The following is an 18,689-nucleotide window of genomic DNA, read 5'->3' on the forward strand; positions in this document are numbered from 1 at the left end:
AAAACTGATGGAGATAGGGTTCCAACTCGTTTCACATTCCCCCTATTCTCCAGACTTGGCTCCGTCGGACTACTATTTGTTCCCTAATATGAAAAAATGGCTGGCGGGGAAAAGATTTTATTCAAACGAAGAGGTGATTGCAGAAACAAATGCCTATTTTACAGACTTAGACAAATCCTACTATTTGGAAGGGATTAACAAACTAGAACAGCGTTGGATGAAGTGTATGAGCCTAAAAAGAGACTATGTTGAAAAATAAAAAAGATTTATTAAAAAAAATCAAGTAGTTTTTATTTTTGCACGGACTTTTTAAACGACCCTCGTACACACACATATTTTTTTTTCATTCTAATCCATTTACATAGGTAACATCTGTAAGAACGAATCATATAAAAAATGAACCTATTTCTTTATCTTTAGTAAAAAATTGTCGATATTCTTTTTTTTTATCACGATAAGTTAAGTGTTTGTACTGGCTGATAGTAAGTTTTTATTTTTTAGTACTACTGCTAGGTACTTAGTTTCGTCTTTAGGCAATCCTAAATTTCTGATAAGATCATTTAACTCGTTTTGATTAAAAGTTTGAAGTTCTTTCCTTTCACCCTCTGGAACATACTCTTCTTCACTCTCATTTTCGACTTCATCTTCGGAACTTTCCTCAGCTGATATTTTATCATGTTTCTCTTCTGTGCAAGAGTCATCAACGTCCATAGGTTCTGACTCGTCATCAAAAGTAACTGTAAAAGCTTTGGTTAGATATTCTACTGAAGGAACGTTAGTATATACTATTTTGCCTTTAACTACTAAGTTTTGGTCTCCTTTTTTCGTCATATAGAAAAAGCACGTCTCTTACGAGTTCAGTTCATACCATATCATAGGCTTCGTAAATTTGAGCCTATATTTATCACAATTTTATTCCTAACGTGATAGCATTTTCCTTTAATTAGCACAAATTGTATAAGGTATCCATCGTTTGCCTCGATTTGTAACCTCAGTACTGAAACAGCTTAGCTAAAGAGATCATAAAGTATCTGATATACATCTTTGATTTCTACAAGCTTTGAACTCCCCATAAATATAGCAAACTCATCAGGATTTTTGTTACACTCATGAGTAGAAGTGTTGATTTTTAAAGCATTATACTCTCCAGATGTCAAGTTTTTCACAAATGTCGAGCTATAGTCGCTTGATAACGACGAGTGCAAGCCCGCTTTCTCACCCTGAACAGTCGCCGATATTGAGGTTCCGAATCCTTGTATCGTAATATTCGTGCTACTTGTTCCTGCCATAACGGTATGTTCGTCGTTTACCCAGGGACTTTGCCAGTGCAGATCTGTTGCCCACCGTTACCACGTGGATATGCTCTGGCTACAGACACAGGTGAAGTGATAACAGCAGTTACACATGTATTTTTCTTAACCTATTTTTTTATGGTGAATTTTCACGATTGCCACCGATTTTTTACGGCTTATTGCTAATTAAAAAATATGTTGTGAAACTTAATTTAGACCTCGAATTTGATTTTAGCACGTCAAAATATATAGAAAATTTTATATATCTGGTTTTTGGAATCGACTACTTTTTTTATTTCGTGTACCGGTGAAATTAATTGTTTTTTTCAATTCAAATATCTGAAAAATTAATAAAGATACAAAAAAGTCGTAAATTGAAAAAAGTTATCATTTTACACGGAAAAAATAAATTTTAAATAAAAAAGAATTCGGAAATAAATTTTCTTTTTTTTCTTAAAAATAAAAATATTCACGTTTATATTAATTAATGTGTATGTGTGTACATTAACCCATTAACGACCAAAGAGGTCACTTTTTGGACATATTTTTGATCGTAAAATTCATTTGTAAAACGAAACAGTAAATTGATCCAGGGTACCATACCTTATGTTTTTGGGCGTGCTGAATCTAAATCCGGGCTCAAAATTCAAAAATTTTTCTTACAGAATTAAATATGGTCGATTTTTTATAAAAAAAAGGGAAATTTTGAAAAAAAAAATTTTTTGGAATTTTTTTTCTACCATAACACATGTCAATCTCGAAATCTTTCTTTAACCATGAGTGCACAAAATTGTTGAACTTTAACAGAACATTTTTATATTCAAAGTTTTTTTTCCCAAATGGCGGAAAAAATGCCAAAATCTGGAAAAAAAATGCGTTTTAGTTTACTATTTTTTTCTCAAAAACTATGAGGTTAAGGAAAAAGTTTTATGTAACAAAAATGTCTTATAATTTGTCAAGGAACACTCTGAAATTTTTTGAAAATTTTTCTTAATTTTTCAAAAAAATTACAGAATTGAAAATTTCACAAAAATTTCGAAAACTTCTCTGTAATAATTAAAGAGTATTCATTGACCAATTCTAAGACATATTTGATTTTATTAATTTTTCCCGAAAGCCTATTGTTTTCGAGAAAAAAATTCTCAACCAATTGTGGAAATTCTATTCAACCGTTTCAACTTTTGGAATTTCATAAGATAAGTTGGGGTGCAAATGTACGGGATTTCCATTCTCCATGGGGTTGGAGGAAAAAATCGTATTACCTGAGTATTACCTGAGTGCTCATAACATTTATATTTAGATTTTACTCTCAGCGTAGCCCATCTCTTCTCTTAGAAAAGTTTTACCAAAACCTATTTGGGCAGATCGATTGAAGTCGATAAACATAACGTGGTTTTTCAACTCAAAAGTTATTCAAATTTATCCTTTGAAATTAGGAGATTTTCTTAACATTTTCGTGTTTATACTAGCAATGCCTCGAAAAAGATCGAGAAGTGCTGTTTCTTCTGAATCTGGAAGTGAATCTCAATCATGCACCACAGACGATCATGAAAATTGCATGATACCAAATGCAGAATATTGTGGTTCGTCAGATTTTAAAAATGATTCAGATAGTGATTCAGATAATTATCGTGATAAAAAAATAACGAAAGCTACTTACAAGAGAGTTTCAAAAAGTTATCAAGCTGATCAAGCTAAGCTTGAAAAAGATTATAAATTTGATTGGGTAGATGGTGAAAAGATATATTCTGATATAATTGAAGATAAAATATTATTTCCTAGATCTACAAAAGAAAAAATTAGAAAATGTGATCCAAGAGAACTGTTTGAACATTTTTTTTCTATTGAAATGAAAAATTATATTATCGACGCATGTAAGGAAAATCATTTTGACTTATCATTAGTCGATCTAAATACATTCATTGGAATCATTATAACAAGTTCATTCAATAAACGAAAATCTCAAAGAGATTATTGGTCAACTGACCCTTTTTTATCTTGTGAAAAAATTTCTTCAGCAATGTCACGATCTCATTTTGAAATGATAAAGTCTAAATTGAAATACTCAAAGGCCAAAGATAAAGATCCACAAGATAAGGCTTGGTGAGTTCGTGCTTTGTTGAAACTGTTTCAAAAGAATATTCTGAAGTTTGGCTTTTGGATTCAGCTTTATCAGTGGATGAAATGATGGCTAAATCGTATGCTAGAACGTGTTTGAAACAGTTTATACGAGGAAATCCTACACTATTCGGTCTTAAATTTTAGGGTTTGTGCGCTGCTAATGAATACTTATTCAATATAGATTTATACTGTGGAAAGAACTCTGTAATAGGAGATAAATTATTTAAATGCGCTTTAGGATCTCGCGTGGTTTTACATTTATTGAAGCCTTTTTTTTAATTGACTTCTGATGCAACAATTCCTCTTTATCATCTTTATTTTGACAATTACTTTACAAATTTAGATCTTGTTGTGCATTTAAACCGATTGAAATTGAAATGTACTGGAACTGTTAGAGACAATCGTGTCCCAGTAAAAAATGTCATTCATAAAAAGGCTCCACGTGGAACATATGTAGTAAAGCATGAAAAAAACTCTGGAATAAATTACATCACGGTTATGGATTCAAAGCCAGTATTAATACTATCTACAGCTGCAGGGGTCACTCCATTATCATCAGCAAAGAGATACAGTTCGATCGAAAAAGAAAAAGTCGATATACCAGTTCCGCAAGCTTTTCACCTTTATAATCAATCCATGGGTGGAGTTGATGTACACGACGGTCACTGTAACAATTTGTTGCCAAGTATTCGTTTAAAGAAGTGGACGTGGGTGGTTTTCGTTAGACTTATCCAAGCAGCAATTACAAATGCAGTTGTAATATTCAATGCTGTTGATGATAGTAAAAAAAAAGTAGGAACTAAAGAATTTACAATGTCAATAGCGAAAAGTTACATTCATGATGCTGAAAAAAATAAGGAAAAGCATACAACAATTCGAAAAAAGAAATAGAACAAGTGTTCCATTTGTCCAATAAGAACATATGTGTACTGTGAGAAGTGCAATTTGTTTTTTTGCAGTGCATGCATGAAAGCAAAGCATGTCTGATTACAGTGAGAGTCCAGGGAACTTACGATAAAAAAGCACCTCGTAGAATGAGAGGAGAGGGGATTCACTATAAAAAAGCACCCCGAGGAGTGAGAGGCAAGGGGACTCACTATAAACAAGCACCTCGATGGAGACATGATTTTACTACGTCCACGCTGTTGTCTCTGGGTTACGCCAAGAATAAAATATAAATATAAACTGAAAGTAGTCACACGTTAGAGGTACTTACGCAATACTTTATTTAGAACCTCTTGATAAATTAAACTTCGGTACGTTTATACCCCAACTTATCTTATGAAATTCCAAAAGTTTAAACGGTTGAATAGAATTTCCACAATTGTTTGAGAATTTTTTTCTCGAAAACAATAGGCTTTCGGGAAAAATTTATAAGATCAAATATGTCTTAGAATTGATCAATGAATACTCTTTAATTTTTACAGAGAATTTTTCGAAATTTTTGTGAAATTTTCAATTCTGTAATTTTTTGAAAAATTAAAAAAAATGTTCAAAAAATTTTAAAAAATTTCAGAGTGTTCCTTGACAAAATATAAGAAATTTTTGTTACATAAAACCTTTTCCTTAACCTCATAGTTTTTGAGAAAAAAATAGTAAACTAAAACGCATTTTTTTCCAGATTTTGGCATTTTTTCCGCCATTTTGGAAAAAAAACTTTGAATATAAAAATTTTCTGTTAAAGTTCAACAATTTTGTGCACTCATGGTTGAAGAAAGAATTCGATATTGACATGTGTTATGGTAGAAAAAAAATTCCAAAAAATTTTTTTTTTCAAAATTTTCCTATTTTTTTAGAAAAAATGGGCCATATTTAATTCTGTAAGCAAAATTTTTGAATTTTGAGCCCGGATTTAGATTCAGCATGCACAAAAACATAAGGTTTGGTACCCTGGATCAATTTATTGTTTCGTTTTATAAATGAATTTTTCGATCAAAAATATGTCCAAAAACTGACCTCTTTGGTCGTTAATGGGTTAATAATTGTTGCTAACATACTGTTACATATTCATTACGTAATGTGTATCTGTCTCTATACAAACAAATATCATGATTAATCTTTCCGTAATTTTTAAAATTTTTTACATGTATTTGAAAAATTAATCAGTTACAGTGAATTTTATGCTATTTAGTGTATTCTTAAATTTTGTCTTGTACAGTAAGCATAGCTAAATCAAAGAATTGGTCATGTAATAAGCGTACCGAAATAATTGCTCTTAATAAACTTAAATTATAAAATAATGCTATTGCCAAGACATTGAAAATTAGAAAGCATACAGTAGATTACATGTTAAAAAATTTATAGGAATGGGAAAACAGACGTAATAGAAAGTATTCGAAAAAAAACAAGTGCCAACGAATATAATTATATTATCTTTACGGGGTAGACGTTTAACAGTGTTTAAAATAACTGTTTTCGCTAATGGACAGCAAATATAGTCAGCGAGTATACTTTGCGCCGAAGACTGTGAAAAAAAACTTTTTGGTCGAGTGACTATTGAAAACTCACTTCTAAGACCTGCAAACGTTAAAAAAATATTTAAATGGGCAAAATAACGTAAAAATTGGGTAATTTATCAGTAGGAAAAAATTCATTGGAATGATAAGTCCAAATTTGAAATTCTTGGAAGTAAAAGAAAAGTTTATATAAGAAGAAGAGTGGATAAAATGTTCTTAAGTACATGTTTAGTTCCAAGGTATAGGGCTACTTAGCAGAGTCACAAGTTGGTAATCACATAAAAATCAATGAAATTTTAAAAAAAGGATACAAACAAATTTTACAAAAAAACATATATTTTTTTAGTCTGCTATAGTTTTTTTTCAAACCTTCAGACTTACACAAAATGATCATACTAGAATTTTAAAACTGCGATCATTTTTCACCAGTATAAAACTTTTGTGCTTTCCAGATTTTTTCCTAAGATTAGCAAAAGCATGTAATGGGGAGTGTATTTTAAATGAGTGAATAATAAATAATAAATTTCGTTTATTATTGAATTGTTAGCATGATTTTTGTGTTGCGTCCTTTCTTTCTGATTTCAAGCTCTTGTGTGCGCTAACTTTGCAACCTATAGACTCGGTAAGTTGCTCAGTAGTTGGAGCACTCATACCTACCATTCCCCGCGCAAAATACTTTTATAAATAAAGTCACAACCTAAAATTGAATTTTGAAAAACGATTTTATCTTTTTATGGCATTCCTTATGGGAGAAGCTACACATCGCGTCTCTTACAAAGCTGTGAAGAAGTAGCATGAAGTGTTGAGTTTCTTGATGAGTGGTTGGATAAGTGTGCACGTACAGCGAGTGCGCGTGTGCCGATGTGGAGCAATTCCACACATAAATACCAGCTCATTTTAAGGTGAACACGATCACACTTCTGATGAGTCTATTTGAGACCTAATAGAAGGGAGAAATTTCATGGATAGATGTTACGCATCGTTTTGAAGTTCTGCGTGCGTGTGTCAGGTACTAATAGACGCACAGCTTGTGTAATTCGAGTATTTGTATGTGTAAGCCTAACCTTTGGATTAACGTATATTGTTAGGCTAACCATTTCGTATTGTTTAGGTACGAGCGTATTGTTTACGTGTCGAGATCAGGTATATCGAGATGTGCTCAGCGGTTTCTCGGGTAGGTTTGATCTCGGTTTGGTGGCTAGACTCTAGGCTGACCTACAAAGATAAGTTGTTGATACGACGGATAAGTCAGATGACGGCACTGCGAGTGCGGATTGTAACCATGAAGACCGACGATCTTCGTATCTACACGAGGGTACGAGACTTAAGCGCTGAGGGTCACCTGAGAGTGTTTTAAGACAGTATTTTCTGCGGATAACATTCATGTGAGCAACCCGAATGCGATTACCTTGTATATCCATTTAATTATGCATTGGGAGAGTGACCGATCCCATCTACACGTGCCGATGATCAATTTACTACAGATGACAGCTTGCGCTCATGGAGCAAACAAAGCTTAATGCGAGGTTTCGAGAAAGAGTGGCAGAAAGCAGTCAGTTCTCCAACATGACAGATAACGAAAAGTGAAGCGATGAAACTTTACCTGGCGCACCTCTCCTCAGCTACCGTGAAAAGTCAACTGAAAAACTCCGTTGCCAGAAGAAATCCAATCAACAATTAGATACCACTGGATCGCTCGCAATGTTGCGTACCCGATATTTATGCCACGGCACGATCATGTACGTGAGAGTGGATCCTAGAATAGCATCGTCATGTGATCTAGACACGAAGTCCGGGAACCAAGAGCCTGGTCGAGCACGATCCTCTTCCTCCCTTTCGCGTACCATTATTAACATAACAGAGGCACTTATGGGCTCGCGAGCATAACGACCGTTTAGTCTGCGAATGAGAGCGAGCGTTAATGGACACAAAATGAGACGTTGGAATACGGCCATTTCCTGAATCGATGGATATAAAGCCAAGGATTTGGGAGCCACCAAGCGAAAAAAAGAGAAATGCCGCGTGTACGACGAACATACGCCGATCACCCTCCGGAAGGACTACATTAGTGATCGCAGGAGCGAGAAAGCGAGTCCGAGTCTTGGGAGTTGAACACTTCCCAACTGAGTCATGGTACACCTCGGTCCGAACGATATGTGGCCAAACACAGTTGGAGATCTAGAGAGCATTCGAATGGCGGTCTCTGAAATCGACTGAATGGACTCAATGTTTTATTAAAAATCATAGTGAATAAGACGATTTCGCGAACTTCGAGGATGATTTTCGGCAATAATTCTACTATCGATTGATCCGTAAAGACTTATACGATGAACTGCACCGAGGTACTAAGGCGATGAACAATCTATCGCCGACTATATTACCACATTTCAGTCCGTTATTTGTCGAATGCATCTGCAGCTATCATAACAAAACGACTTACAAAACAATTGCTTATATTTAGTAGAAAAATTAATAATACAGGAATTGCGCACCTGGCCCATTGACTTAAGTTCTCTTGTTATGAAAATGGCAATCTCTAATGTCGGTATTGAATTTAGGTAGGGCCTTGATACCAGAATTTTCTTGGTGTCACTATCCTCGCTAGAATGAAGCATCAAAACGTAGAAAGATGATTTTGTTAAGACGTTGGGCGTCAGCTAGAGAGCTATTTTTCTCGGAAAATCTAGTATCAGGCCACCCAAACGGTGAGTAATCACCCACGGTGAGCAATCACCCACGGTGAGCAATCACCTGCGACTTGTTTACCCCTATAATCAATTCCAATAGCGTACGATATCTCATAACACGTATGTTATACCACATAGAATTTATTCTTCAAATATATGGAACTCATTCTTTGATCGAATCCAATCTCTTAGGTCAAACATTCAAAACAACTGTATAAACTGTAATGGTAAGACCCAAAAACTATTGCATTCGAAAGTGAATTTCAAACAAAAACGCATGCACTAGTTTTATAAAGATTTTGATCATTTATTTTATTGATTGTCTTATCCGATAAATGTATCTCATCTTATGAAATAATACTATTGATATTATATTGATTACCATCAACCTCGCCATAACAAGACTCTGTGAGACCATAGGTATCAATATTTCTTATTATAGCTTCAACAAGTAATAAAAGTATTTCATCTTGTTTAACAGAAAGAAAAATATATTATAGTAGCTAAAGCTATTATAAACATTTACATCTTTTCAAGGTTACGTCACCCATCTAAATATTCTTGTTTCATTTCAGATACAGTCCACACTTTCAACAAAGTTTTAAGATGCGTAAACGCCGATCTGGAAATTTCACTGATTTTGGTTGTGTTAATCATGCAACCGGACTCGGAGCAGCGGTTTTAGCTTTATTTATCCGGAAAGATATAGAAATGCTTAGAGAAATGTTGTTAAATTAATTAATTTTTCTGAAAATAAATACAAAATTCCATTTTAGATTTTTAGAATATATGTTGAAAAGTAGTTACAAAATATATGTTTTTCGATCAATCGCAAAAAAATAAAAGTTTCTTAATATGTAATTAAATCTGGAATATGATATTACCTGAAGGAAAAGTAATACTAAAAGTATGTTGCGCAATAAAGATAAATTTTCAACACAATATCTATCTATCATATTTATGGTATTGTTACGTCCTGAGACGTAAATATTTCTTCATTTTGATTTCATCAGCAATCGATTGAAAACGAAATAATGTATAAACGACGAACGGCATTTTTACGAAATACAAACTCAGCGAAATTAAAAGATAAGTAGTCCGAAAATTTGGGGCGCCCGACATTTTGATTTTCTGATTACTCAACATATTAATACGGGCCGAAGAGTCAATATAAAAACAGAGACTCGACTTTTCGGCAGCGGATTCGCGACGCGCGACTACTCAATAGCATTAAAATTTGTTAAAATTCTTACGAGCTGATTCGCGACGCGCGATGGCCGAATAACGTACAATTTACCTATTGTTATTTTTTGAGAAATCATTTCTGTCTTTGAATAAATAAATAATTACTTGAATCGAGTGTTGGTGCATCATTACCGACCGACCTCACATATACTTCATCGAGATAGAGCTAAGCAGCCAATTTAACTCGAAATAATAACCCAGGTAAGTTCCTGTCACTATAATAATTTCTAATAAATGAATGATCATACATATTCTAAAACTACACGTCACGGCTACGTAGTCGCGACATAACAATTGGTTCCGGTACTAAATGGGTGTTTGTTTTATATAAAATAACATTCTAGATGAAATCATATTTTAATGAGCAACAAAAACCTCTCTAGCCCTATTGAAGCAAAACGACTCACGCGGCTTCAGGTAAAAAATAAACCAGAGTTGGAAAGTGATATAGTGCAACTGAGCACATCCGTTATAGATCCTTTCAAACGATCAAGGAAATTGGTACACTCTCCTCCTAAAGGAATTAGTAGGGAAAATACGGAAAAAATATTAAATAATATAGTAACACCTAACGAAAGCACGGTACAAGAAGTTCAAGTATTTAATACGTTGGACGTAAACAACTCTGTAGAAAATCCACTTAAACGATTAACACAAAATTTTGAACACTAAAATTCATTATTAGATTTGGACTTTACTCTTGATCAGAATTACGAATTTTCATTTAATAATAACGAATACACAGATATTGGTGGTATTTGTAACGAAGAGAGTATTTGCAAAGACGCGAAACGTACAATAAATACGAACGGAACGGACAGACAAGTAGTACTCTATAATCCAATCATTCAAACAAATAAATTTGAACAAGTCGATAACGACGGTGTAGAAACAAGCAACAAAATGACGCAACCGTTACGTTTACCGCTTAAATACGTTGCAGATTTAGTTCCAAAGTTCGATAGAAAAAATATGACAACTAATGAATATATTGAAAAATTGAAACACGTAAAAACAATTGTTTCTGAGTTAGATGAACCAAGTTTAATATTAATTCTGAAAATTAAATTGGGCGGAGAAGTTTACAAAGCATTAGTAAACATCAAAATAGATAAGATAAATGATTATATCAAAGTGATAAGGCAGCTATTTCCCTCCTTTGACAACATTCATAGTTTATATGGGAAATTTACGGAAATCATCCAAAAACCAAATGAACCCGTCTTAGCATATGCAAACCATTTACAGGAAATAGTTTTGCAAATTAAAGAAATGAAAAAGTTAGAAGCAGACGTAACTGACGAAGATTTCAAAACGTACGAAACAGTATTAAATGCTGACGCGTTAAAAATTTTTAAACAAGGTTTACAATAAGACATTCGTTTAGAATTAGGAAATAACATTAATTTGGGTACTGCTTTACAAGACGCTATTGAAATTGAAACAAACTTAAAAAAACAAAGATTATTGAGGGGTGATATCGCTAGTCCTTTTCATAGTAATGTAGACTCGGTTACTGCTTCAGCAAATGTTAGTCACATATATAATTGTCAAATTTGTCAGGACTATAACCATGAAGCCTTATTTTGTTACAAAGGAGCTTGTGTATATTGTAAAAACAAAGATCACCTGTCAAACAATTGTAAAATTGTAAATAAAAAAATCGAATTGATATGTAAATTCTGTAATGCTTAAGGGCATTCTATAGACGGTTATAAATTTAACAGAGTCAAAGGAAATCATTGTCAATATTGTCAGGTGATGGGTCATACGGTTACACAATGCCCATTTATTATAGAATTTGAAGTATGTTGGAAATGTAAGGAAAGCGGACACGCCCCGCACAACTGTTCAAAATCTTTCAAATCAGCGAACTTTTGCGCTGCTTGCGACAGCAGCGACCATACGATACGCAATTGCCCGAATGTGACATGCAGGCGTTACAATGAAATCGGTCACTCAGTAAAATATTGCCCAAACGCGGACGAAACGAAAGAATGTAGATTTGCAATGTGTACAATCTGTAAAGAAAAAGGTCATGAAGCCAATAATTGTGGAAGGGCAAGAATCCTGGTTTGCTATAGTAAGAACAATAGAAGTAACGATAATAAAATCAGTTCAAATACAAATTCTAGCGACGATAAACGCAGAAATGGAAATTTTAATCACGATAACGGACCTCCACGATTCAATAATTTTAGGAAAAGAAATAATAACACTAAGTGTGATTATTGCCACATGAATAATCATGTAATTGACAATTGTTTGATATTGAGAGCTTTAGAAAGAAACGCAAAAACTACTAGTATTTGTACTTATTGCAAGGAATCAGGACATAAAGTCGAATTATGTCCAATTATAAAATCACTAGAAAATAACCAAGAAAAATTTTGTACAATTTGTAAACGTACCGATCATACAGAGTCGACTTGTTTTAGACATAATAATCAGGGAAACGAATAGATTCTTCCGAACATGAATGCACGGAGGAAATAAATAAAAAGTCACTCGCTGCAGAATTAGGAGACGTAAAAACGACAACACGAAACATGGACATTAATGACCAAAATGAAACTCACGCATTAAATTTAATAGGACAATATGAGTCGCAAACCAAAACGAAAAAAAAATAATAAAGTATGCCTCCAAAATGATAAACAAAAGAAACTTTATAATGAATATAATGACAATATAGAACTTACAAATATTATTGAAACTAAAATGCCAATGTATTTCCTAAAATTAAAAAATTTGTTACAATACATACAGGTACCGAATCCGTTTTCGGGTGTTAATTTTAATTTACTTATAGATAGCGGAGCTCAAATCAATATCATAAAAAGCAATTGTATACCATCAAACGCTATTTTGGACTCAGAAAAAATTTCATTATCCGGTAGTACTGATAAAACAATTCAAACATTAGGTTTGATAAAAATAACAATTAATGGGTTGTTAATTGATTTTCATATTGTACCAAGAGAATTTTCAATCCCTTATGACGGCATTCTTGGCATACCTGTTCTGAAAGAAAATAAGTTAAGATTAGATGAAGGTTATTTGGAAATAAATAGTAAGAAAATAAAACTTGTATCAATACCGTTAACTCAAATGAACTCAATCGTTTTTACCGAAAACAAAAAGAAAGAGAAATCAAGGATAAAAGAAGAACAAAAGGGATTTTTAAGTAAAATTTTACATGGCATTAATAAGGAAAATAAAACAAAAAACGAAAAAGAAAAACACTACGAAGAATCGAAAATCTTTGAGGAAAATAACAATTTTCATCCACTAGAAAGAGAAAATATACTAGAGGACCCGAATCTGTTACATTTCCTTGCACAACAACAACGGATAAAATAAATAACGAAACAATGACTATAAAGGATTTAAAAGTAGAACGCGAGATCGAAAGTTGTAAAAACTCATTACTAATACCTTTTTCTTCCAAGGGAATAACGAACTTGGAAGCTGAATTAGAGAAAGACCCTTCCAAAATAGAACACATGATTACCGATATAAATGTAGCAATGAGTACTGATGAAATGACTAACACAAAGGATGATTATGTAGACAATTATGATTATAAACAATTGATATCGGTTATAAAAGTAATTATAAGAATAGAATTCCCTATCGATTCCCTATAGAATGCCCTTCGGAAAATACTGTTTCAGAAGAAATCCAAACATATCAATATTTATCTTTCGACTTAAAAAACTTTCCAAGCAGTATTGAACTAACGGAAAATATAGATTTCAATGTCAATGAAAATGAAATTGTATACGCGGGTAGCATAAACTTTTTAGGAGAAGAACAAAATAAAATTGAAGGAAATCAATTAAGCCACAAGGAAAGAGTATTAGAAAAAATAAATTTGAGAGATTTAATCGGAAACAACTATAAGATAATGAAAGAACTTATTGAGGAAAACGAAGATGTATTTTGGGCCGATGGCGCCAGATTAGGCACATGTAATATAGAACAACATGAAATTAATTTAACAGATAACAAACCGGTTTACGTCAAACAATTTCCCTTGCCACACAAATTACGAGATATTGCTATTGAAGAAGTAAAATCATTAGTATCTAATAATTTAATAAGGAAATCGAAAAGTGCTTTTAATGCACCAACGTGGGTAGTGAAGAAAAAGAGCTTAGCAGACGGGAAAGCTAGATGGCGATTAGTAATTGACTACAGGAAATTGAATGAAAAAACCGTTGCTGACCCATATCTATTTCCAAACATAACAGAAATATTTAATCAACTCGGGAAAGCAAAATTTTATCATGTTGTCGATCTAAAATCCGGCTTCCATCAGGTAGCAATGCACCCAAAAGATATTTTCAAAACAGCGTTTAGCATACATCCATTAGGAAGATTTGAATTTCTCGTTTTACCATTCGGATTAGTAAACTCACCTAGAACATTTCAAAGAATTCTTAATACAATTTTGGGGGACTTAATCGCCAATACATGCTTTGTTTTTATTGACGATATAATCATCTTTGGAGAAACCGTGGATGAGGTCAATAAACGTTTTTCTGAAATAGCTCAAAAACTAAGAGAAGCTAACCTAAAACTTGAACCTCAAAAATGCGATTGGCTCAAAACAGAAGAATCCTTTTTGGGACATATTATCAGTGAATATGGGATTAAACCAGATAAAAAAAAAGTACAAGCTGTTGAAGCTTTTCCAACACCGACAATTACGAAAAACGTTAGAGAGTTCTTAGGGCTATGCAACTATTATAAACGTTTTATTCCAAATTTTGCAGAAGTAACAAAACCATTAACTATACTCTTACATAAAAACACAAAATTTTTCTGGAACAATGAACAACAGGAAGCTTTAAATAAATTAAAAAAACTACTATGCAAAGCACCTATCCTACAATATCCATAATTTAACAAACCTTACATCGTTAGAACAGACGCATCGAGTCATAGTTTGGGCGCGGTCCTTTCCCAGGGAGAATTAGGGTACGATAGACCCATCGCATACGCTTCAAGGGTTTTGAACAAAACAGAACAGAATTATATGACTTATGAAAGAGAGGCTCTTGCAATAATTTTCGCTATTAAAACATTTAGAACATACTTATTCGGAAATAAATTTACGGTAGTAACGGACCACAAACCTCTACTTTCATTAAAATCGGCTGATAATAATAGTAGAGTACAAAAATGGCGACTAAAACTAGTTGATTACGATTTTGACAGAATTTATCGCCCAGGCAAAGAAAACGGTCCAGCTGACTGTTTATCGCGGATTGCGGTAGAACCAAAAATTTGTGTTATGACACGAGCACAAAGAAAAAGAACCTTAGAAGAGGTAGTACAGACAAAATCATTAAATATTGACAAAAAGGAACAAATTACAAATAACGCATGCAGTCAGGAAAAGAGCAAACGGAAACATACATACAAATCCAACAATATAGATAAAAAATGTATCAAAAATAGTAGCATTAATAACACAGCCCCACGGGAAAAAAAAGTGGCCTGTGCGAAAGACAAGACCATGATACCTTTACGTTTTTGAGGTCGCTGAATCTGATTCCGGGTTCCGCTTGACCAGGTTGGCTCTCGTTCAAGGTCAAATGAAGGTCAAATTCAGAGAATGCATTGCAAATAAAATATACCAGTATATTTTCATGTTTTTGAGGTCGCTGAATTCGAATCCGAGGTCAGTTTAACCCGGTCAGGTCAGGGTCAAGGTCAGGTCAAGGTCAAAATGATAAAATGCATCACATTCAAAGTGAACAAGGTATCTTTACATGTTTTCGAGGTCCCTGAATCTGATTCCGGGGTCCGTTTGATCCCATTGGCCCTTGTTGAAAGTCGAATCAATGTGAAAATTAGAGAATGCATTCCAAACAAAGTAAAAGATATATTTACATGTTTCTCGATCCATACTCTCATAAAACATCTTTCTAATTTATTTTCCTTGGCTATATCGCACTCGTTTATTAAGAAACGATCTCAAGAGTGGTTTTCTTTTGCGTTTGGCGCCCCTTTTCTCTGTTTCTCTTTTTAAGTTCCAACAGAAATCTGCCATCATATTGACATTCCATCGTCCTTGATACCGTCTTTCCATCTCTTTGATGTCTTGATGGAATCTCTCTCCTTGTTCTTCACTGTAAGCACCTAAGTTGATCGGGAAGTAGTCAATGTGAGAGTCAAGAAAATGTAATTTCAAATTCATATTGCAACCTAATGCCCCAAAATTTGTAACCATTTCGGCTACTATTTCTTTATAGTTTTCACTTTTTTTATTACCCAGGAAATTTGTTACAGTTTCTTTGAAACTATTCCATGCAGCTTTTTCTTTATCATTCATGTGTTAATAAAGCTATCATCTCTGAGCATTTTTCTAATTTGTGGTCCATCGAAAACACCTTCTTTCAGTTTTGCATCAGATATTTTTGGGAATTGTTGTTTTAAGTACTTGTAACAATTTCCTTCCTCTTCCTTATTCAGAGCTTTAACAAACTGCTTCATCAGACCTAATTTAATATGTAGGGGTGGAAGGAGTACTTTTGTAGAGTCCACCAGAGCTTTACGGATTACATTCTTCGAATTAACCTGAAGCGAAGTCCTTTGAGTCCATACTTTCTTGGAATAATGATTCTTACGATCACGACTATCCCACTCACATAAGAAACAAGGATACTTAGTAAATCCAGATTGTTGCCCTAAAATGACTGTCAAAATTTTGAGATCTCCGCAAACTAACCACTTATGTTCTGCATATTTTATTTTATTTAAAACTAACTGTATTTCTTCATAGCTTTCTTTCAGTTCTGTCGAATGTGCTACAGGTATTGGTGCGTAGACGTTCGTATTATGAAGTAGCACTGCCTTCAGACTTCGCGTTGAAGAATCCAAAAAAAGTCTCCACTCATCATCTTTGTAAACACCAGGTGCTAACTCATCCATAAGCCCATTTACATCGTTACAATATACTAATGAGGGATCTTCTGACATAGTAAAGAATGGCCTGAAAGCCTCGTCTCTATTACGAAAACTGTCTATTTTCACGTTTTTCTCCAACCAATTTTTTTCTTTCATATATGATGTTAAATATTCTGCTTTATCTTTTGGCAGACCTAGATTTCTCACGAGATCATTCAATTGCCCCTTTGTAATTTGTTTTGGAACTTTATCTTTCACACTATAAGGAGTGTAATCTTTGTCATCATCAGATGTTAATGCATTATCGCTATCTTCAAATTCTTCTTCCTCGGTGTATACAATGTCACTTTCTTCTACTTCTTCATTGTCATCGGAGCTAGAAATTTCCAAACTCTCTATAGATAATATTGTACTCATGATATCATCATTATTTTCTTTGCCTTTTCCTACTTCTTCTTCTTCTTCTTCTTTTTCTTCTCCTTCTTCTTCTTCTTCTTCTCCTACTGATCGAACTACTGGTCTTGTAACTGACAATACTTCAACGTAGGTTAAACTATCCTTTTTTTTTCCTATTAACCCCTTTACAAGTATTCTGACAAAAATAACAATTTTCCTCATCTATTGGTTCATTCCATACTGTTGGTGTTATGAATTTCACTTCTTTCCTCAGTTGACGATCATTCCAGCGATTAAGCATTTGGTAACACGCACTGCACATGCAATGAGGTACCCATCGATTACTTTGATCAATAACTTGCATTTTAAAGCACTTGTTATATATTAAGATTATTTTGTCAGACATCTTTCTACGGTTAGTTGTTGCTGCAATATATTTGCTACAAACATAACAAAATGTATCAGGATTCCTGGGACAGTGGTGTTTTGATGTTGAAGGTCTAGCGTCAACATGAGATGAACCTAAGGTGTTCTCGGATGCGGAGGATTTCTTTTTTATTTTATGTTCAAGTTCCATAATATTTTTTTGTACCCGCGCGTTAGAGATCCAGGTCCGATCGCTGGTGAGTCCACCGTCCTAGGGGTGATAACCTTCAAACCTCCCTAGGTCTGAGTATGAAGGCTTTCCGAATTGGACGAGGAATTGATCATCTCGTCGTCGGACACACTACGGCTTCATTCTCGATTCCCTAACGCCTCCCTGCAGAGCAGCCCGCTTCGGCTGACTTCGATACCTCAGAATATCGTACGATGGATCATGCCACACATCCCTTATCGGGCAGTGTCACCATCTACAGCATATTATGAGATAGCAGGATTGCTAAAAAAATCACTGCAAGAGTGAATCTTGCAGATCAACAAGACTGCTTCTGCGCTGATGCTCGTTAAAAGTTCCAAAACAAATTACAAAGGGGCAATTGAATGATCTCGTGAGAAATCTAGGTCTGCCAAAAGATAAAGCAGAATATTTAACATCATATATGAAAGAAAAAAATTGGTTGGAGAAAAACGTGAAAATAGACAGTTTTCGTAATAGAGAAGAGGCTTTCAGGCCATTCTTTACTATGTCAGAAGATTCCTCATTAGTATATTGTAACGATGTAAATGGGCTTATGGATGAGATAGCACCTGGTGTTTACAAAGATGATGAGTGGAGACTTTTTTTGGATTCTTCAACGCGAAGTCTGAAGGCAGTGCTACTTCATAATACGAACGTCTACGCACCAATACCTGTAGCACATTCGACAGAACTGAAAGAGAGCTATGAAGAAATACAGTTAGTTTTAAATAAAATAAAATATGCAGAACATAAGTGGTTAGTTTGCGGAGATCTCAAAATTTTGACAGTCATTTTAGGGCAACAATCTGAATTTCCTAAGTATCCTTGTTTCTTATGTGAGTGGGATAGTCGTGATCGTAAGAATCATTATTCCAAGAAAGTATGGACTCAAAGGACTTCGCTTCAGGTTAATTCGAAGAATGTAATCCGTAAAGCTCTGGTGGACTCTACA

The 18,689-nt window shown here is 34.0% G+C and overlaps 1 protein-coding gene across 1 annotated transcript in view; it reads left to right on the top strand.

Annotated features, from left to right (window-relative positions):
* The window catches only part of LOC131675621 (UPF0764 protein C16orf89 homolog), a 498,284-nt gene extending 488,990 nt beyond the window's left edge, over window positions 1-9,294 (top strand). Inside the window, exon 4 of the mRNA XM_058954660.1 lies at window positions 9,132-9,294. Coding sequence (XP_058810643.1) covers window positions 9,132-9,294 — 163 coding nt within the window. The remainder of the gene's footprint in view (window positions 1-9,131) is intronic.
* Window positions 9,295-18,689: the final 9,395 nt, after the last annotated feature.

Source organism: Phymastichus coffea, unplaced genomic scaffold, assembly GCF_024137745.1.
Source record: "Phymastichus coffea isolate CEN01 unplaced genomic scaffold, Cenicafe_Pcof_1.1 PCOF00027, whole genome shotgun sequence".
Lineage (NCBI taxonomy): Eukaryota > Metazoa > Arthropoda > Insecta > Hymenoptera > Eulophidae > Phymastichus > Phymastichus coffea.